This window comes from Rhamphochromis sp. 'chilingali' (assembly GCF_963969265.1).
Source record: "Rhamphochromis sp. 'chilingali' genome assembly, chromosome: 8".
Taxonomy (NCBI): Eukaryota; Metazoa; Chordata; class Actinopteri; order Cichliformes; family Cichlidae; genus Rhamphochromis; species Rhamphochromis sp. 'chilingali'.
The window spans coordinates 852,162-875,275 of record NC_137935.1 but is presented as its reverse complement, the minus strand read 5'-3'; the positions used below and the strand labels follow the sequence as shown (position 1 = coordinate 875,275).

The 23,114-nt window shown below is 47.3% G+C and overlaps 1 protein-coding gene across 1 annotated transcript; it reads left to right on the top strand.

The window, feature by feature from the left end:
* Positions 1 to 22,184: 22,184 nt before the first annotated feature.
* LOC308401018 (olfactory receptor 4B13-like) lies at positions 22,185 to 23,114 on the top strand (the record flags this gene model as incomplete). The annotated part of the gene is made up of 1 exon (XM_080889084.1): positions 22,185 to 23,114. One exon carries the CDS (start codon positions 22,185 to 22,187, stop codon positions 23,112 to 23,114), a length of 930 nt encoding a protein of 309 aa, XP_080745210.1.

Sequence of the window (23,114 nt, the reverse complement as noted above, 5' to 3'; positions counted from 1 at the left end):
CCCGCCGGATGTGGAATTGCCCGGCCGATCTGAGCTGTCATTAAAAGGGAAACGGTGATCACGCCGCCGACGCCCATCGCCACAGCTGGACCCCGAGACGTCTGAGTTGCCGGCTGTGGTGAGTAACAGATACAATAATCACGAGCTTTCCAATTTAAGGACTGTTTATTCTGGGGCCGTTTTCTGTGCAGCAAGTGAGGATAATGGTGTTTTCCCTGGCTCGCCTGCAACTGTCATTTACAAGAATGTGTTTCCTGAGACCGTAGCCGCCCGGCCTGAAGCCCAGTTAGCCGCCCGGCCTGAAGCCCAGTTAGCCGCCCGGCCTCAAGCTCAGTTAGCCGCCCGGTCGGTAGCCCTGTCGCCACCTCCACCACATTCAGCCTCACGACCCATAGCTCAGTCATTACCACAGCCAGACTTACTACAAACCATGTTACAATCCATAGCCCAGTCAATAGCTCAGTTGGTAGAAGACTCATCAGCCTTATTATCAGCTCAGCCACCTATTCAGCCATCATCTTCACCAACTCCTCCGGTACAGCAAGCCATGACAGTTCAATCCATAAAGGACGGTTCAACAACTTCTTATTCTAAGCAGAGAGACAAACCTAATAACAATCCTGTAAAAATTCCTCAAGAGCTGGCCAGTTCTGAGACTGAGATGCACTCCAGGGCCTCCCCAGAGGCTGGGTTTTAGCCCTCAGCAGACTCTGGACCCCTGGAGGTTAAGAAGCGAGCTGAGGACTGCACCCGGCTGTCGCTGCCTGAGCTGAGTCAATGCTCGGTGCAGCTGCAGTCTGCTTTGTGTTTGCCAGAGGCCACCGTGCCTGCTGGTTCCGATCTGTCCCTGCCAGAGGCCCTTGTGCCTGCTGGTTCCGATCTGTTCCTGCCAGAGGCCCGTGTTCCTGCTGGTTCTGTCCTGCGCCTGCCAGAGGTCCCCGCACCTGCTGGTTCTGTCCTGTGCCTGCCAGAGGTCCCCGCACCTGCTGGTTCTGTCCTGTGTGTTCCTGGGGCCCCTGTGCCCACTGGTTCAGTGACTGTCTCCGCTGGAGGGTTCGAGGGACCGCTCCGGCCTCCTGCCTCGTCAGCTGGAGGGCCCGACGAGCCCATCCAGCAACCTGCCTCGTCAGCTGGAGGGCCCGACGAGCCCGTCCAGCCCCAAGACTCGTCAGCTGGAGGTTCAGGAGAACCTAGCCAGCTTCCTGCCTCGTCAGCTGGAGGGCCTGAGGAGCCCGTCCAGCCGCCAGCTGCAGCCTCTTCATCCTCGCCAGCTGCAGCCTCAGCCTCAGCTTCGCCGTCGCCTGGTCCAGCTTCACCCACGCCGTCGCCTGGTCCAGCTTCACCCACGCCGTCGCCGGGTCCAGCTCCGGCTTCATCATCGCCGGGTCCAGCTCCGGCTTCATACTCGCCGGGTCCAGCTCCGGCTTCATCCTCGCCTGGTCCAGCCTCCGAGTCAGCTTCACCTTCGCCTGGTCCAGCTTTAGCCACGTCTGGTCCAGCCTCCGCTTCAGCCTCTGCCTTGCCTGGTGCTGCGGGGGCCACGCAGCCTTTGGGTCCCAAAATGCCGCCTCGACATCGGCGGTCATCTGCCAGGCCGCTTGTTGGGCATCATCGCCACTATGGACGACCTCCCGAATTGCGCCGCTACCTTCCGCGCGGCCGGTCTCCGGACTTGTGTCACCGCCGCCGTTGCCATCCGCACGGTCGGCCGCCTGAACTGTTTCCCCATCACCACCGTTGCCGTCCGCACGGTCGGCTGTCTGAACTGTTTCTCCATCGCCGCCGTTGCCGTCCGCACGGTCAGCCGCCTGAACTGTTTCCCCGTCGCCGCCGTTGCCGTCTGCACGGTCAGCCGCCTGAACTGTTTCCCCGTCGCCGCCACTGCCTTCCACATGGTCGGCCCCCATAGATGAACTGTTCTAGGCTCCTGAGTTGTCAGCCTCCGGGCCGGCCTCCTGAACTATGTTTTGGGACCCTGTTCAGGGACTCCAGTGTGTGTTGTGTTTTGGACAATTGTTTTGGATCACTGGAGCTTGTTTTTTGTTTGGTTTTGGTCCCTCCGTCCTGGACCCCCCGCCGCCCGCCCTGGGTTGGTCGTCTGTTTTTGTTTTGGGCTGTCTGGAGCCAGCCCTTGGAGGGGGGGGTACTGTCATGGTCTTGGGTCGTTGACCCAGCGTTTTGTGTTTTGTGATTATTTTCCTCTGTTCTAGTTATTCTGTGTCCTCCCCTCTTGTGTCCGGTTCGGGTTCTAGATTTCCTGTTTTGTTCTGAAGGTCTCTGTCTGTCTGTCATTGTGTTCAGCTTGTCTCCTCCGCTCATCATGTGTATTGGGTTCAGCTGTTCTTCCCTCCTGTGTGTGATTACCCGATTACCTTGTGTGTGTATATTTAGTGGGTGTCGGTCTGTGTTCGTTGTCGGCTCGTCTGCGTTCTATGGTGTTTCGTTCCTGTCTCTGCGTCTCTCTGCCCCACACACCTTTTGTATGCTCTCAGGTTTGTCATTTAGTTCTCCCAGTTTAGGTTTCTTCAGTTGTTTTCTCATGCTTCGTTGTCTGTTTCTGCCACTGTCACCTGTAAATAAACCCTCACTCATATCATCACAGTGGTGCTGGGTGCCATCTCCAACAACGATGAGGCGGCCTACATGGATGAAGTGAAGAATCTGGCATCGTGGTGCCAGGACAACCACCTCCAGCTCAACGTCGGCAAGACCAAGGAGCTGGTGGTGGACTTCAGAAGCAGTCAGCACAGAGACTACAAGCCCATTATCATCAATGGAGCTCCAGTGGAGAGGGTGCAGTCCTTCAAGTATCTCGGTGTCCACATCTCCTCAGACCTGACATGGGCTGCCCACATTCAGGTCCAGACCAAAAAGGCTAGGCAGCGCCTGTACCACCTACGACAACTGAGGAAGTTCAGGGTCTCTCCAGAGATCTTCAGGATTTTCTATACAGGCGCTGTGGAGAGCATCCTCACACAGAGCATGACATCGTGGTTTGGGAACAGCTGTGTGAAGGACCAAAAAGCTCTCCAGAGAGTGATCCGTACAGCAGAACGCTGCTGCAGGATTGCTCTCCCCCCGCTTCAGGACACCTACACCAGGAGATGCCGGACTAGAGCAGATACTGAAGGACCCGTCCCATCCTGGCAACAAACTGTTCCAACTTCTGCAATCTGGTAGAAGGTTCCGCATCTTCTGGGCAAGGACAGAGAGACTCAAGAGGAGCTTCTATCCCCAAGCCATCCGTGCCCTAAACACACACACCCGCCCTCTCACATCATCTATAATTGACTGAGACAGGACTCTCTTCCAGACACTAAACCAAGGCACAATGTACATTTCAAATTCCTTTAATTTTAAATATGTTTATATTGTCTATCCTGTAAAATAGTCAGATGTCTATTCATATTAATGTACAGAATTCACCTGCTTGCTGCTACTACTGCACATTCACCCAATGTATATACTATATATATATATATATAATGTTCTTCCTCTACCCCCCCCCCCCCCCAATTTTTGCACATGTCGAGGAGCGTGTCAGGCTACATTTCACTGTGTGTTATACTTGTATAACTATGCATGTGACAAATAAAGAACCTTGAACCTTGAACCATCAGTCGGCGGCCTGCATTTTGGGTCCTCCTTTTCCTCCAACACCACATGGCTCACCCCGCCAGCCGTGACACTTAACACTTTACACCGATAAAACAGTGTGACATCAGTCCAATCCCCGATCCAGCCACTTCACCTCAATATGTCCCACAGGTAAATCAACAGGACATCAAATATGAGATTGGCAGCCATCTGACACCAGCTGCTGATACCCAAGAAAAATGTGGCCAAAGGTATGTAAGTACCACACCTCAACCTATGAGCTTTTCCCCTTACACTCCACCTTTCCAGCCAACGCAATTCAACAACGGGAACAGTGACTTTGCTAATCTCGCTAAGTTTCTGGCAAAAAGAGAATTGGTGGCAGATGGCCTGACAAAGTTTACAGACAGAGCAGAGGACTACTGGGCATGGAGAGCTTCTTTCTGTAACGCTATTGAAGGGTTAACCTTAAAGCCTAGCGAACAGTTAGATTTGCTCACCCGGTGGCTTGGAGAAGAGTCGTCTAAGCATGCCAAACGTATACGCTCTGTCCATCTCAACAATCCAGCAGAGGGCCTACGTCGAGTTTGGACACGGCTACAAGAATGTTATGGTACCCCAGAGGCTATTGAGAAGTCGCTCCTTGACAGACTTGAACGCTTTCCTAGAGTGTCAAACAAAGACCCCCAGAATCCCAGAGAACTTGGCGACCTGCTTTCTGAAATTGGTAAATGGTAAATGGCCTGTATTTATATAGCGCTTTACTAGTCCCTAAGGACCCCAAAGCGCTTTACATATCCAGTCACACACCCATTTACACACTGGTGATGACAAGCTACATTGTAGCCACAGCCACCCTGGGGTGCACTGACAGAGGCGAGGCTGCCGGACACTGGCGCCACCGGGCCCTCTGACCACCACCAGTAGGCAACGGGTGAAGTGTCTTGCCCAAGGACACAACGACCGAGACTGTCCAAGCCGGGGCTCGAACCGGCAACCTTCCGATTACAAGGCAAACTCCCAACTCTTGAGCCACGATCGCCCCCACATTGATGCAGCCAAATCAGACGGCTCTTTACCTGGGTTAGTGTATTTGGACACATCAAGGGGCATTGCCCCGATATTTGATAAGTTGCCAACAAATCTTCAAGACAGGTGGATGTCAGTGGGGACTAAATACAAGCAGAGACATGATGTATATTTCCCTCCATTCTCATTCTTCTGTCGCTTCATACAAGATGAAGCGAAAATGAGAAATGACCCCAGTTTTAGGTCTATGGTATCAAGTCCCACATCCTATCCCACAACTCACGACAACCACTATACAAGATTTATCAAGTCAAGACCGCCTGTTGCCGTCCACAAAACAGAGGTAAACAAAACTCACAAACCAAGCTTAGGCAGCATGAGTGAGTTCACAAACAAACTGTGTCCCATCCACAATAAACCACACCCGTTAAAGAAGTGTAGAGGTTTCAGAGAAAAGACACTAGATGAGCGTAAGGCATACCTCAGAGAACACAACATCTGTTTTAGGTGCTGCGATTCCTCAGCTCACCAAGCTAAAGACTGTAAGGAAGAGATTACTTGCTTAGAGTGCAACTGCAACAAACACGTTGCCTCTGTTAATGCGCCCCAGGGCAGCTGTGGCTACAACGTAGCTTGCCATTGCCAGTGTGTGAATGTGTGTGTGAATGGGTGAATGACTGAATGTAGTGTAAAGCACTTTGGGGTCCTTAGGGACTGAGTAAAGCGCTATACAAATGCAGGCCATTTACCATTTATTACGTTGCAGCGCTGCATGCAGGTCCAGCTCCATGGACACAAAACACAAAAGCTCAAAACATTGCCCCATACCAGGACAGGCAGGAGCATGGCGGAGAGAGTAGCCTAGACTTGAAGACTAGCTCAGCATGCACTCAAGTTTGTGGGGACTTAGGTGGGGGGCATTCCTGCTCCAAAATATGTCAAGCCTACATTTATCCAAAGGGGCATTCAGACAAAAAGGTCAAGGTTTACGCTATCATAGATGACCAGAGCAATAGGTCATTAGCGAAGTCAAATCTTTTCGACACCTTTGGCATCCCAATGAGCAACCTAGCGCCATACACACTTGAGACATGTACAGGGGTTTCCACCACAAATGGCCGCTTAGCTGAGAACCTCTTTATACAATCCGTTGATGGCCAGTTCAACTCTCCTCTGCCTTCTTTGCTCGAGTGTGACTCACTCCCAGACAACAAGAATGAAATCCCAACGCAAGAGATTGCTCTAGCCCATCCACACCTCAAACACCTAGCAGATCATATGCAGCCCCTAGACCCTGAGGCCGAGATTATGTTGCTGTTAGGCCGAGACATAATACAAGTGCACAAAGTGTATGAACGAGTGAATGGACCAGTCAATGCTCCATTTGCCCAGAGACTTGCACTTGGGTGGGTTATTGTAGGTGATGTATGCCTAGGAGGAGCCCATAAGCCAGCCATCATAGGCACATACAGAACGAGTGTTCTAGAGAACGGGCGTCCAAGTCTCCTAACACCCTGTCAAAACAGCTTTCATGTCAAAGAGCAGTCACACAACAAATCCTGGGACACTCACAATTCATGTCAAATAGGGAAACACATATTCCAGCAAAGTGAAAAGGACGAAGAGCTAGCCCCTTCCCTTGAGGACCAAGCCTTTCTGGAAATTATGGAAAGAGACTTTTACCAAGACGATGCAAATAGCTGGACAGCTCCACTTCCTTTCTGTACACTGAGAGCCCCCCTCCCAAACAACAGAAATCAAGCACTCAGCCGCTTAGAGTCGTTGCGCCGCACATTAAATAAACGCCCTGAGATGGAGAGACATTTTATGGATTTTATGCAGGGGTTGTTTGACAGGGATCACACCGAACCAGCACCAGCTCTCGAAGAAGGAGAAGAATGCTGGTATCTGCCCTTCTTTGGCGTTTATCACCCGCAGAAGCCCAGGAACATCAAGGTGGTATTTGACTCGAGTGCTAAGTTTCAGGGAGTGTCCTTAAATGATGTGCTGCTCAAAGGTCCAAATATGAATAACAGTCTGATTGGGGTGCTCATCTGTTTCAGAGAAGAAACGGTGGCTGTCACAGCGGACATACAACAAATGTTCCACTGCTTTCAGGTGCGAGAAGACCACAGGAACTTCCTCCGGTTCCTTTGGTACCGCAACAATGACCCAAGAGAGCCAGTTTTCGAGTACAGAATGAAAGTGCATGTGTTCTGTGTTTTAGAAAGAATAAGTTGCAGGCTGACAGGAAGTTGCAGAGAGTTTGCAGAAGGGAAAGCAGAAGTGAAAGCAGAGTCTAAGTTATTCTGAGCAGGTTAGACGAGGCTATTTGAATTACTAGGTTATTCAAATTGTCTGTTATACTTTTATATTCTTTTACTAAGCCCTTAGTAGAGGTTCTTGATTAAAACATTTATTCAACATAGTACATGTAGTTTCAGTTAGGTTATTACACATAAGGATGAGCCTCTGGTCTGGTAAAAGGTCAGAAGTGCAACGGGTGAGATGAGACAGCATTTGAGGACGACACACACACACACACACACACACACACACACACACACACACACACACACACACACACACACACACACACACACACACTCAGTTAGAGAGAATCATTTATAGGTGGAAGTTTAATCATGTTTTGCTTGGGGTTGCAAAAAGAGCAGTTTGTCACAGAACTGCTGCTGAGGTGTCAAGATGACAAGAGAGCATCCAGCAGTGACAGGAAGTACCGGCCATGAAGATAGAAGACAACATTCTTTTAAACTGTGTTAAAAGTCATTGTGGTTTTGATTTGACGTATGTATATATTCTGTCTGTGACGTATGAAGGGGCGTCGTTAATTCAAACCCTGATGCTATAAAAATCTGTGTATGCTTTGATTAAGTCGAAGATTAATTCCTGTCTACATACAGAATGGTCTTCCCACGCGTGTATTCATTAAAATCAATTGTTTGACCAAGATCTTCTGGAACTGGTTGTTTGTACTCTCCTTCCTCAATTATGTGAACCTTAACAAGCCCTTCCCCAGCGGTGGCAATTTTCGGTCTGAGAAAGGCGGCACACCTGTTCGACACACAGCACTATTCTGAGGCCAAACAGTTTGTTCAAAGACATTTCTATGTCGATGATGGACTCAAATCCCTCCCTACTGAGTCAATTAAGCTCCTCAAAGATGCACAGGAGCTGCTCGCTGCGTCCAACCTGAGGCTCCACAAAATAGCTTCAAACAGCCCAAATGTCATGAAAGCATTCTCTACTGTAGACTTGGCAAGGGGGCTCAAGGACATAGATTTCAACACAGAGTTTCCTCCAATGCAGAGAAGCTTAGGAGTCTGTTGGGACATTGAAGGCGACATCTTCACATTCAGAGTCTCTCAAACCGAAAAGCCTTACACCAAGCCTTACTTGGTGCGAAGCACAGAGAAATCTGTGTCTTCTGTGATGCATCGGTTATAAAAGCAGTCCAACAAGAAAGCTTCCCAGAGGAGCTCAAACAAATAGAGTCAGGGAAGGACATCCCAAAGAAAAGCCCTCTCTTAAAGCTTTCTCCCTACCTTGACAAATCAGGCCTCCTGAGGCTTGGCGGACGCCTTCTTCATTCTGACCTTGAGTCCACAGAAAAACACCCCTTGATTATGCCGCACAAACACCATGTAACTAACCTGTTAGTCCACTATTACCATGAAAGTGTCAGGCACCAGGGGCGTCATCTTACAGAGGGTGCTTTAAGATCCGCAGGTTACTGGGTCTTAGGAGGTAAACGCCAGATCAGCAGCCTCATTTACTCATGCGTAGTTTGTCGCAAGCTAAGGGGAGTAACACAGTTCCAAAAAATGTCAGATCTTCCTGCAGAACGTCTTAGTGCTGAGCCTCCATTCTCTTACGTAGGCATAGATGTGTTTGGGCCATGGTCGGTTGCCTCTCGTCGTACTCGGGGCGGACTTGCCAGCAGCAAACGATGGGCAGTGATGTTCACCTGCATGAGCACAAGGGCAGTTCACCTTGAGATCATAGAGGGGATGGACACATCTAGCTTCATTAACGCTCTCCGCAGGTTCTTTTCAGTCAGAGGACCTGCAAAGCAATTGAGATCGGATTGTGGAACTAACTTCACAGGAGCCTCCAGTGAGCTAGGGTTTGACAAAAGGATTCCTTCTGACCCACGTGGTAAATCCTTCCTAAATGATCATGGATGTAGTTGGGTCTTCAACCCTCCCTAGTCTTCTCACATGGGGGGCAGTTGGGAGCGGATGATAGGAGTGGCACTTAAGATATTAGACTCCCAGCTCGCTCAACTTGGTTCCAGGCCCCTCACGCACGACGTCCTGACCACCTTCATGGCAGAGGTGGCCGCCATCATCAACGCACGGCCGCTGGTTCCAGTGTCAAGTGATCCCGATGTTCCGTGCATCCTTACTCCTGCCACACTCCTCACGCAAAAAGTTGGTGCACCTCCAACACCCTCAGGTGACTTCGGGGAGAAGGACCTTTACAGGCAACAGTGGAAAAGAGTTCAGAGTCTGGCCAACTCTTTCCGGCATCGCTGGCGTAAGGAGTACTTATCAACACTGCAATGCCACCGCAAGTGGCATTCCACCAGACCAAACCTGCAGCAGGGGGATGTGATCCTCCTGAAAGATCGTCTTGTGAAGAGAAATCAGTGGCCCATGGGGGTGATCGCAAAGGTTCATCCTAGTAGTGACGGACTTGTCAGGAAGGTAGAAGTCAAGGTGGTGAAAGATGGTAAAGCCAAAGTTTACTTTAGGCCAGTCACAGACGTTGTTCTTCTTGTATCAGCTGCTGTGCAACAAGTTTAGTTTGGGTCCAAGTGTGACATCTTACTGATGTCAGGTGGGGAGTGTTCTGGCTCCTAAATAATTTCCCCCAGGGATCAATAAAGTATTCTGATTCTGATTCTGATTCTGAAGAGTCACCACTCACGTTATGTAGTGTTATATAAGTTCATGCAATCTTTATTCGTTTCTGGCACACTGTTCATTTTATTTTGACATTCTACCGGAATGTAAAAGTGAAGTGCTACTTCTCATTACTTCCTGTCTAATGGGAGAAGGACAGTTTGCTACTCCTGTGCCTGCCTATGCTGCCTCTTAAGCCAGCACAGTCTGTAAGTTGGCAGTAATGTTGTGTTTTACCAGTGAATGTTTAGCACTAACTGCCGTGTGTTGTTTGTGATATTTTGAGAAAATAAATTCACTCAATGATGTGCTTTATTAGTCATTAGCCTAGACGCTAATTAGTGCTAGCTAACCGCTAACGTTAGCTTGTTAGCTTGTTTCGTTCTGCTTTGCTTTGCATAGTAACAGGTCATAGCATCTTCTAATTGTAAGAATGTTTACTTAAATCAGCTCACACGGGATATTTTGTGTTTGTTTACAGTTTTACCATTCATCCATTCATGTATTTCAACAAAGCCATGCTATGCATCCAATCAAATAAATCCACCAGAAAGGAACAACGGTGTGGTTTTTTCTACATGGGATGATGGTTGTCTGTCTGCCTAGTTAAGTGCGAGGGCAGAATAATGGCTAAAGCACTTCTGGATGGATGCAAACTGCATTTCATTGCCTTGTATTTGTGACATGTGCAATGACAATAATGTTGATCCTATTCTATGCTATTCTCCTTTCCTGTCACAGCTGGGGCAGCAGTCGTGTGGTGGAGTTAAATGAGGACCCAAGATGCAAGAAACGGCTATATGCAGGTGAGCGTTTTATTTACAAGGGGTGAAACATACACAGAAATGAGGGTGGCGAGGTCTGCACGAAGACACAAACCTAAACTGGGAAAAACTAATAAACCTGGAACATGAGATGGAACAGAGAGAGACACGGAGAGATACCAACTAACGCAGAGAAACACAGATGACGCGACCAGGAGCACAGGCAGACACACACTATAAATACACACACCAGGCAATCAGGAAATGGCACACAGGAGGGGACACAGCTGGAACTAATGGGCATAACAAAACACAAACCTACAAAGTAAATCAGGAAACACACAGACTGTTTTACAACACAAAACTCGGGGACCCGAACAGAGCACAGAGGACACACACAGGTAGGGCTGATACAACACTCAAACACTAAACACAAGAACCAAATCCTAAGAACTAATACCAAAATCAGAATAAACACAAAACAGAAGGTGAAACCAAAAGGAAACACAAAACGCTGGGTCAAAATGACCCACAACCATGACATTTCCAGAACCCAGGGTACTTAGGAATCCCTTTCTTGATCTAGCTGCTTTAGCTTATTATAGACAAATTTCTAAACTTGTTTTAATTAAAATAATCTTGAAATAATATTCGTCAAATAGTTAACTGATCATTTTAAAAGGAATGGTTAATTTAAAGAGAGAATTAGAGTGCATCATAGAACAGGAAGAACAGGTAATTACCTAAAGACTGAGCTCATGGATACAAAAAAAGTGAAAACGAATTTTCTCTGAAGGGCAGCTGGCCTCTCCATTGGCGAAATGATGAGGAGTTCAGTCATTTGAGCTGGGCTCAGAGTAGAACCCCTACTTCTCTACATTGAAAGGATCTGGTTAAACTGGTTCGGACATCTGATAAGGATGCCTCCTGGGTGGCTTCTGGGGTAAGTGTTTCTGCCATGTCCGACTCCTGCACTACTCTAGCAGAGACCCAGCATATCCGCATCACTGCAGCCGCAGCACCAATCCATCTGTCGATCTCCCGCTCCCTTCTCCTGTTACTCGTAAACAAGACCCAGAGATACTTAAACCCTTCCGCTTGGGGCAAGAACTTGTCCCTGACCCTCAGTGGGCACTCCACCAGTTTCTGGCTGAGGACCATGGCCTCAGAATTGCAATGCTGATTCTCATTCCCACCACTTCACACTGCGCTGTGAACAGTTCCAGTGCCAGCTTGAGGCCATCACCTGATGAAGCTGGAAAAAGCAGAGATGTGGGATTATCTGAGATGACCCAAGTAGAGGTCCTTCACCACTTGGCTATGCCTAGAAAGTCTGTCCATAAAAATTACAAACACAATGTGTAACTGTCACGGTCCTGGGCCATTTGGCCTGGTGTTTTGTGTTTATTATTATGATATTGTGTTCTACTACAGCAGTCCCCAACCCCCGGGCCGGTACCGGTCCGTGAGTCGTTTGGTACCGGGCCGCGAGAGTTGAGGCTCAGGTGTGAAATGTCTGGTTTTCAAGGTTTTTATCGGTTTTCAGCGTCATTTTGTTATTGTTTTTATCGTTAACACGGTTTTCCTGGGTCTTTTCATGTGTGTTATGAAAAAAACTTATTTTTTTCGGTTCCGGTACTAGTTTTATTTTGTTGTATTTATCCGCGACACCTTAAAGGCCGGTCCGTGAAAATATTGTCGGGCATAAACCAGTCCGTGGCACAAAAAAGGTTGGAGACCGCTGTTCTACTGTATTCTGTCTATGTATTTGGGTTTAGACGTTTTAATTCGGTTTGGTTCCGTGTTTCGTCTGTTTTGTGTATGTCTGTGTGTCAGCTCGTGTCTGTGCATACCTGTTGTATTTCCTGTCTTACTTTGATAGTCCCTGTCCCGTGTGTAGTGTGTCTGGCTTTGCTTCCCCTTGTCTCGTCAGCTCTGATTTCTCCCAGCTGTGTTTCCCTCCTGTCTCCCATTCTCTGATTGCTCCTGTATGTATATACCTCCCTAATTTCCTTTGGGATTAATAAAGTATTCTGATTCTGATAAGCCCTGTGTTTTCCTCTGCTTGTTGCTGGTCCATCTGCGTTGTCTCCCCGAATCTCCTGGTGTTTCTGCAGTATGTTTACAGATTCCAGGTCGGTTTTGTTCGTTTTCTCAATTTAGCTCCCCTTTAGTTTCTGTGTATGCCATTCTCTGCTCCTGCTGTATCCTGCTCACCTTAAATAAAGCACTTACATCACAAGATGTGCCTGCATTTTGGGTGCTCTATCACAACCCCACACATGTGCCGCTGCAGCCGTGACAATATGGACCAGCCCAGTGTTCTGGTACAGACCCACTGCAATTCGTCCCGTTGGAGGAGCTTTGTGAGGACATTATTTACTTCGTTGAGAAGTTGGTAAACCTGTGGCTGAACCAGTCCGGGAAGGAGCTTCACCGCACTGTGGAGGCCTGGCTACAGCGACTTATTTCTGGTCTTCCATGAGCTCACTTCATCCCCTCGTACAGGATTTCCTCCTCAACGAGTTCCATCTCCACCCAGACACAGCCGCTTGCCTTCCCAGCCCGGTGGAGGATTCGTTGCCCGGTACGACGGAGGATGTTTTGCCCGGCCTGTCAGTTCAGCCTTTTTATCGGAAGTGGCGCTCACACTGCTGACGCCCTCTCCATAGCCGGACCCCAGGATTTCAGAAAAGATGGCTGTGGTGAGTAAAAGAGAGACTTTTTTGGATGTTGAGACTGTTCACTCTGGCTCTAAGATTGTTAAAGACTGCTGTTCATCTGCATCTGCTCACTCTAAACAGAGAGCTAAACTCACAAGGACTGTTTTTTTTATTTTTTAGCCTGCTCCTCTGCCTATCAGTGCTCCAACCCCTCTTTCACTACCACCACCACTACTACTGTTAGCCCAGTCAGCTGCCCAACCTGGAGCTCAGGTACATACTCCATTGTCTGCATTTCAGTTACTTGCTCAGTGTGCAGCTCAACCATTAGTGCAGCCTGTGTCCTGGTGTCCGCCAAGGGTTCTGGAGAGCCCAGCCAGCGGTCTTCTGCCTCCACTGGAGGGTCTGAGGGGCCCATTCAGCCATCTGCTGTTCCCGGTGGAGGGTCCGAGGGGCCCGTTCAGCCGTCATCAGTTTCTGCTGGAGGGTCAGAGGAACTGCTTCAGTGCCACCACATCCTCCATCTATGGTTTCCACACCGTCACCTGGCCCTGCCTCATCTGGTCCTGCCTCACCCGGTCCTGCGACTGCCACGCCACCATCAGGTACATGTCCTGTTCGGACGGCACGTATTGCATAGCCGTCTCATCCATGTTCGCCACGTCAACCCTGCCGGCCACTTTCCAAGCAGTTGGCTGGACATCATTGTTGTTTTGGGCCTGAACTCTGTCGTCGCTGCCATCCGTGCGGCCGGCCCCCCTTTTCCCCTTGGCTCCTGTGCTGTCGGCCTCTGGGTCGACCCCCTGAACTATCTGTGAACTGTTGCTGAGCTCCTGCGTTTCTTGTGGATTTTTTGTTTTGGACTCAGTCTCTCTGTCCTGGTCGCCCACCGCTCGCCATTGTTCGTCCTGTATCCGAGGTCTGACTACCGAACAAACTCTCCTTTCCAGCACCCTGGCATAGACTTTCCCAGAGAGGTGAGGAGTGTGAGCACCCCTATAGTTGGAACACATCCACCACCACAGTCGGCCATTCAAGTCTGCAGCTCACCACCTGCGCTATACACAGTACAGGTAGACCACAGCTTTCCCGTCCTGAGTCGCCTGATGTTTTGCCAGAATCACTTCAAGGCAGTCCAAAAGTCTTTTTCCATGGCCTCTCCGACCTTCTCCTACACCCAAGTTTTTGCTTCAGCCACTGCCCAAGCCATGTTCAGCTTGGCCTGTCATGCTGCAGCTGCATCTAAAGTCCCACAGGCTAAGCCCGGCTGGATTTCTTCTTCAGCCTGGTGGCTCCCTTCATCTCTGGTGTCCACCATTCGTTACCACCATGACAGAGACCAACCGCCTTGTGGTGTAGAGCTCAGTGTAGCAGCTTCAGCAATGGAGATGCTCAACATGGTCCATTCCGACTCAGTGTCCCCTGTCTCATTGGGAATGCTCGTAAAGCTCTGCTGAAGGTGTGTGTTAAAGAGCTCACGAACCAGGGTCTGTGCTAGGTGTTCCCAGTGCACCCTCACTATACATTTAAGTACACCAGGTCTCTCCAGCATCCTCCCCCGGCATCTGATTCAACTCACCACCAGGTGGTGATCAGTTGACAGCTCAGCCCCTCTCTTCAACCAAGTGTCCAGAATTTATGGTAATACGATTACAAAATCAATCATTGACATGCGGATGTGTGTCAGGTTTACATTGTGGATTGTCATTTATGCTTAGAAATATTTACTCATATATGCTTAGAGTTTTATAATCGATTGCATAATGATAGGATGTCTGATCCTTAGCAGTCTGCAAAGACTCTGTGTGTCTCCCAGAGCACTCTGGCATGCACACACATCTTAAGGTCATGAGAGAGGTCGTGCCTTCTCTTACTGATTTATGGTATGGGAGGACACCTACTCTGTATCTGCTTAAGTTCAAGTGCCTGTTGTTTAGGTGGACCGCTGGACTCCTGGCACCAGCTTTGGGAGTCTTCACAGGGTCACATTTTGACCCCCCTCTCTCTCTCTCTCTCTCTCTCACACACACACACACACACACACACACACACACACACACACACACACACACACACACACACACACACACACACACGCACGCATGCCTATACGTACACACAGACAAGGTACTCTTTGTTTACATGTATTCCTATGTAAGACATCATATGTTAATGAACTTATGCATATTCATGTAACCACAATAAAGAGCAGTGTTACGAGGGAGCAGACGAGAGCGACTGGGGTGAGCGACAGGAACACGCTTGTCACAGTTCTCTCCCTCGTGCATGAAATCAAAGAGCTCTGCTTGGTGTGCCATGCTTTTTGCTGTTGTAGTAGAATTGTCTTGTTCCAGCGGTGGGTCTGTGCTAGACAGACCCATCACTGTCCCAGTGCCCTGTGCACTTATGGACACCCGTATGTTCGAACATGGTGTTCGTTATGGACAAACTGTGGTTTGTACAGTCCAGTAACAAAAAACCCCTTGGGTTCAGATCCAGGATGCTGTTCCTCCCAATCGAGCCCCTCCAGGTCTCACTCTCCCTGAAAATCTCCCAGTAGGAGAACAGTCCCCAGGTGGAGTGCCCTCAAGCACCCCAGGGACCCCAAGAAGGCTGGGTACTCTGAACTGTTGTTTGGTGCATATGCGAGGACAACAGTCAGGACCCATTCCCCAACCCACAGAGAACAAACCTTCTCATCCACAGGGAGAAACCCTGCAAGCCGAAGGGACACTAGGATACCCACCACAGCTCGCCCCCTCTCACCAAGGGCAATTCCAGACTGAGACAGAGTCCAGTGTCACAGTCTGGCTACAAAGCAGACTGTTGAGTGAGGAAGAGGACCCAAGTGCAGACACGCAAGAACAAAACGTAATCTTAACAGAAAACAAGCTGTTCATTAAGCCTGACAAAATAAATGCAAACAAAGGGCATTGGTGAAACTGAACAATAACCTAAACTTGGTGGACTAAAATTAAAACATGAAAAACCTTAAACATGGAGACCTGGCATGGATACATAGAAAGACCTGGAAACATGACGTGAACTTAGCAGACGATCTGATGATGAATGACTGGAAACAGACTAAATGCACACATGAGGTGATATGGGGAAGTGGAAACACATGGGGAAACAGCTGATATGAATGAACATAACATCACAGGAGGAGAGTAAAACTAAACACATGGATCGCAGAAGCACAATACCTCTTCAAAATAAAACAGGAAACTTAATGAGACGCAGACATGACAACAAGAGCTTGACAACATAAGATGCACTAACACGACGCACATGAAGGCAAAGGAAACTTAAACACTGGGGTTGAAGACCCAAGGTGATCTGAAAGATTAAACTACAACAAGGCAACCTAGGCAAAACAGAAATGAACTTAGAAAACCTAAAGGACTTAAACATAAACATAAACTCAAAACGTTGAGTCAGAAGACACAGGATCATGACTTCCAGCCCCTCTCCAGGAGATTGGTTCCTGACACCAAGCGATGTGTTGACGGGACCCCGACCTGTAAACCTCATGCACTAACTCAGACTCCATCCCCACCAGAGGGTTGGCATTCAATGTACCAATTGCTAGTCTTGTCTGTAAAGGTTCTCAGTCATCCAGGTCATCGTAGTCAAAGGAGCTTGCAAAGAAAAGCGTCTTCTTTAAGTTGCTTGAAAACGTTTCACCTCTCATCCGAGAAGCTTCTTCAGTTCTAAGGTCAAATGGTGGGGAGTCCCAGATTTAAATCTATGGTAGCAAGGTGTTTTGCAATGTTATAACATTTCAAAACACCTTGCTACCATCCTTGCTCCTCTCGTGGGGAACACCCCACACCACATCAAGAACTCCACTGACTTCACCGACAAGGTCCAGAAACTTCCCCTGGATCCAGATGAAACCATGGTGTCCTTTTCTCTAGTCTCTCTCTTCACTTGCATACCCACCACGGAGGCCGTGGAGACGGTCAGAAAACGACTACAAGAAGACAGCTCCTTGGAGGACAGGACCAACTTCACACCCGATCAGATCTGCACACTGTTAGACCTCTGCCTCACCACAACATATTTCAAGTACAACGAAGGCTTTTACAGACAAAAACATGGCTGTGCCATGGGCTCCCCCGTGTCACCTATTGTAGCCAACCTTTACATGGAGGAAGTGGAAAGGAAGAGTACCCAGCCACTGGTACAGATATGTGGACGACACCTGGGTCAAAATCAAGACACAAGAAGTGGAATCCTTCACTGCGCACATTAACGCTGTGGATAAAAACATCAAGTTCACCAGGGAAGACACAAAGGACAACTGTCTGCCTTTCCTGGACTGCGCCGTGCACATTGAAGAGAACGGCAACCTCAACATCAAAGTTTACCGGAAGCCCACACACACGGACCAGTACCTCCTCTTTGACTCCCATCACCCTCTGGAACACAAACTTGGAGTAATTAGGACCCTACAACACCGGGCAGAACATGTTCCCTCTAAGCCTGAAGGAAAAAAAGAAGGAACACACACATGTAAAGGAAGCACTCAAAACGTGCGGCTATCCTAAATGGCCATTTATAAAGTCAGCAAAGAGGCACAGAAAAGAAGACCAGACACCAGCGAGGGAGGATAAGAAGGACAGACGCAACAACATTGTCATCCCCTATGTAGCCGGTGTATCAGAGAAACTCAGGAGGGTTTTCTCCAAGCACGACATCCCGGTGCATTTCAGACCCAGCAACACGCTCAGACAGAAACTGGTTCACCCGAAAGACAAAACTCCAAAACACAAACTTAACAATGTGGTGTATGCTGTACAGTGCAGCGAGGAATGCCCAGACCTCTACATCGGAGAGACCAAACAGCCACTTCACAAGCGCATGGCACAACATAGAAGAGCCACCTCCACAGGACAAGACTCAGCAGTCCATCTGCATCTTAAGGATAAAGGACACTCTTTCGAGGATGCCAATGTTCACATTTTGGACAGAGAGGACAGATGGTTTGAAAGAGGAGTGAAAGAAGCCATCTATGTCCACTGTGAGCGACCATCTTTGAACAGAGGCGGGGGTTTACGACACCAACTGTCTGCCATCTATAATCCAGTTTTGAGATCCTTCCCAGACGCCTTAACGCCCACTCACATCCTGGACCATCTGACCTCAGGAAATCACATGATAAAGTGGGGCCAGGTTTCACAATGAGCTCACCCGAAACTCTGGCTGATTGGGACCCACACCCAGTTTCACACCTTGGCTCAGGTGATTAGAGGATCATCAGGGGGTCCTTTGTCCCTCTGTGGGGGGTCACTCCCACTAGGTTTATATCTGGGACTCTCCACCATTTGACCTTAGAACTGAAGAAGCTTCTCGCATGAGAGGTGAAACGTCTTCAAGCAACTTAAAGAAGTCCAGACGCTTTTCTTTGCAATTGCTAGTCTTGGTAGCCAGGGATCCATCCGCCAGGGCCTCTGTTCCTGGCCACCGCCCAACACACATCGCACCCAACTGCTATGGCACCTCCTGCAGCTGTTGGATCTACAAGAGGATGGGCCCAGGTCCCCTTATTCGAACTGTGCCTGGTTGGCCCCCATGAATCGCTCTTTGTCTGGTCCCTCACCCAGGACCAATTTGCCATGCGAGACCCTGCCAGTGTGCAAAACTGGAAATGTGGAAAATGTAGCAGGAGTCTCTGATGTGGGGATTACTGAAAGAGAGGGAGAGTGTAATTAATTCCTAAATCAAAGGCAGTGAGTTAGGAGCAATGTCTTACTTTGCAGGCAAAAATAGTGTCTAGTTGAGCAGCAGGATGAGACAGATGGTTAATCCCATCCTTTATTTCCAGAGATCCAGAGTGAAGCGGCGGGCAGGCAGGTGATGCAGGTGAGGCAGACACGGCCGAAGCGTGTAGCCTGAGTGGATAGGGTATCCAACTGTCTTGTTTTAGCCGGGACATACAGCTACCTTAAATGTCCCGTATATTGACGTTTACCTGCACTGTCAGTTTCTGACCAGCAATCTTGACTGCAATTGTATCAGACGCACACCAGATGTGAGGAGTAATATGTGATTAATAAAAATAAGGTGTCATTTGGTCTGCATAGCATAATAAACTGGGTAAGTGAAGTCTGTATTTACAGTATATTATTACAGTATATATTTTTTCTTTTTTGCTTATTTTTAAAAGGAAATGCCCGTGTAATTTCTGTTATCATTTACTGTATTGTTTAATAATGTTTTAGATGAGGAACTGATTAAATTGAATACTATATTCTTTTAACTCTGGACTCTGGCAGCCCTGCTTCCCTTTTGTTGTTGGACTTGTCAGCAGCTTTTGACACGGTCGACCATGACATCCTGTTATCACGGCTAGAATTTCATGCTGGCCTAAAAGGATCTGCCCTACAGTGGTTTCGGTCCTACTTGTCAGAAAGGTCTTTTCATGTCAATATGGGCCCCCATAACTCCAAAATAGCCCCTCTTAAATACGGTGTACCTCAAGGCTCTATTTTGGGTCCTGCCCTGTTCGCACTCTATTTGCACTCCATTGGGCTCCATCTTCTCGCGATGCAGCATTTCATTTCACTGTTTTGCTGATGATTTGCAGATTTATCTATCTTTAAAAGCAGGGTCAGACCATCCACAGCTCTCATTACGCTGACGATGTCAAACAGTGGTGGTCATTTAATTTTTTAAAGCTAAATGAAAATAAAACTGAGGTTGTCATTTTTGGCAACTTTAATCATATCGACAGCACTCTGGGCCCCTTTACTCGTATTGTAAATCACATGTAAAAAACCCCGGTGTCTACATTGATGGTTCTTTTAAATTGAATAAGCAGGTGAGTGCAGTAGTTCAGTCCTGCTTGTTTCAGTTAAGACAGCTAGCCAAGGTAAAGCCATCCCTCCCGGCTAACGTCTTTGAATGTGTTATTCACCTTTTTCTTACTTGCAGGTTGGACTACTGCAATTCATTGTATTACAAATCAAATCAAATCAAATCAAATCAAATCACTTTTATTGTCACATCACATGTGCAGGCACACTGGCACAGCACATGCGAGTGAAATTCTTGTGTGCGAGCCCCACAAGCAACAGAGATGTGCAAACACAACAACACAAACGAGCAAAATACAAGAATGGCCAACCTGAAACTAATAAATATATGTACAATATATAATAGTGTATGCATTTCTGGATGTGTATACTAAATATTTTCCTACGTGTGTGTGTGTGTGTGTGTGTGTGTGTGTGTGTGTGTGTATACACATTTTTACAAATTAAATAGTAAAAAAATAAAATAAAATAATAATAATAATAATAATAATAAAATATATAAAATATACAGAGTTGAATATGTGCAAAACAAGTGGCATTTATATACAGTGTGGAGTGCATAATGTTGAAGTTCCAGTAGTGAAGCTGAGGTGTCTATGACGTGTTCAGCAGTCTGATGGCCTGATGGAAAAAGCTGTCTCTCAGTCTGCTGGTACGGGACCGGATGCTGCAGAACCTCCTTCCTGATGGTCTAGATCAGGCCACCATCCATTGTCTTCAGATGGTTCAAAATGCAGCTGCTCGCCTGCTAACTGGTACCAAACGGAGAGAGCTTATAACCCCAGTTTTAGCTTCTTTACACTGGCTTCCTGTCGCCTACAGGATCCAATTTAAACTTTTACTTATTGTTTTTAAGTCACTTAATGCCCGAGCCCCTTCTTACCTGTCTGAGCTCCTCTCTGCCTATGCTCCAGGAAAAACCACGAGGTCCAGCTCAAAACTAATGCTATCCATCCCATGGACTAATCTCAAATCCCGTGGTGATAGATCCTTCTCTGTGGCAGGTCCCAGACTTTGGAATAGTCTCCCCTTAAATATTAGATCTGCACAAACACTTGAGCAATTTAAATCATTACTAAAGACACATTTTTATGCCCTGGCTTTTAACACACTATGACCCAAGCATTTGAAATAGTTTTAGTTATTGTTTTAATTCTTTTATTGTCCTATTATTGTTTTATACTGTTAGTATTGTATTACATTTTTGCTTTTTAATGCCATTTTTATATTGTTAACCACTTTGTGCAGCATCAGCTGTTTGAAATGTGCTATAGAAATAAACTTGACCTTGACCTTGACCACCATCAGCACAGCTGAGTGTGCATTGAGTGTCTCCAAAGTCTCCCTTATTTGATAGTTAGTAGTTAGTAAGCCCATGAGGTGATGAGTGATTGCAGATGAACAGTGAAGCAAGTTGCAGGTGAGTTGAGTACTGTTCCAGGAAAAACAAACTGGGCACACAAGAACACCACAGTTAGAATATGACGAGGCCATGCACAACCCCCTGACCCTGAAGAGAACTGAACACCAGAGGCCACACGCCCTGAGGATAACTATGTGTCATCCCCAGAAGAAGGAAGAGGGAGGCACACGGTGGAGCCTTCATAGCCAAAGGTCAAGAGGCCCAAAGGACCAGAGCCAACGGGCAACTGGCAGTGGTGGGTCATCCCTGCATGAGCAGGACAGGGCCATTATCCCTCAGATCCTCCAGAACAGCCTAGCACCAGCTGTTAGAGCAGAAAATCCGGGCTCACAAAAGTATGAGAATAGCAACACTACCTTCAGTGCCACTGTGTGAAGTTCTGGGTATTCTCCCATAACTTTAATCTGAAGGAAACAATAGGTTGGGATGTGAATAGAGCATTTTACTTCTACATACATTTCCTTGATGTTGTAAGTTTGTGGTTAATTTAATACTCTCAGTAAAATAAATAGCAAAGAACAATCCGGTAGGCCTACATTTATCTCTCCCCTCTGTCTTCCTCTAGGTACGTGGCAGTGCTGAACTGTGCTGCTGTGGGATAGAGGAAATACAATTAATTTGAGGTTGAATATTTACCAAATTTAGAGTAAAAAAAACTTCTGAACTAATCTCTCTCTCTCTCTCTCTCTAGGAAGATTTATAAGAAGCTGAAGCAGTGTTTCAGCTCAGTGGGGACAGGGCTACGGGACATTTTGTTAGTTATTTCTAAACTAAACCTTTAATTGACATTGTTATGTTCTTTCCCTGACAATGAATTGCTTTAGTATTATAACACTCACTCATCCTCAGGTGAGCTTAATGTGTAAGGTGCATGTGGTGTCAGTGCAGTCCAGTTTCAAGAAAAGGTAAATTATTTATTGATGTGAACCAGTCAATTGTTCTAAATCCAAAGAACAATCATGATAAACACCACACAGGTCTCCTTTTTCACCCTTACTGGCTATTTTGACACAGGACATGTAACTAACTTGTGCTTCTTTGTTATTCTTGCTTTATATTTTTTCATTGTAGGTTCCAATGTCCTGCTGATTGTGGTTATCTGTGTGAACAGAAGCTTACATGAACCTATGTACATGTTTCTGTGCAGCCTGTTTGTGAATGAGCTGTATGGTAGTACAGGGCTGTTTCCGTCCCTCCTGGTTCAGATCCTCTCTGATGTTCACACTGTTTCTACCAGTATCTGTTTCCTGCAGGTTTTCTGTGTACATATATATGGGGCTGTAGAATATTTAAATTTAGCCATCATGTCTTACGACAGGTACCTTGCTATCTGCTGTCCTCTGCAATACAACACACATATGACATCAAAAAAAATCGCCATACTTATAGCTGCAACGTGGTTCTATCCTTGTTTTGCAATGGCTCCCTTATTATATTTGACCTCACGTTTGCAGCTGTGTGGAAACACAATTTATAAAGTATACTGTGACACACACTCTGTTGTGAAGTTGGCATGCTCAGACACCACTGTGATCAACTTGTATGGCCTCCTTGCTACTTTTAGCACAATCTTTGGCGCTTTGCTTTTCATTCTTTACACCTACATGAAGATTCTGCTGGTTTGTTTTTCTGGTTCTGATCAGACGAGACAGAAGGCTATCAGTACCTGCACGCCTCACCTGGCTTCCATATTGAACTTTTCCTTTGGAGCCAGCTTTGAAATTTTACAGAGCAGATTTAATATGAAAAATGTGCCAAACATGCTGCGCATATTTTTATCATTATATTTTCTTACATGCCAGCTGCTCTTCAATCCTGTGATGTACGGCCTGAAAATGACCAAAATCCGCAACATCTGTAAAAGTCTGATAACAAACACACACCTCTGA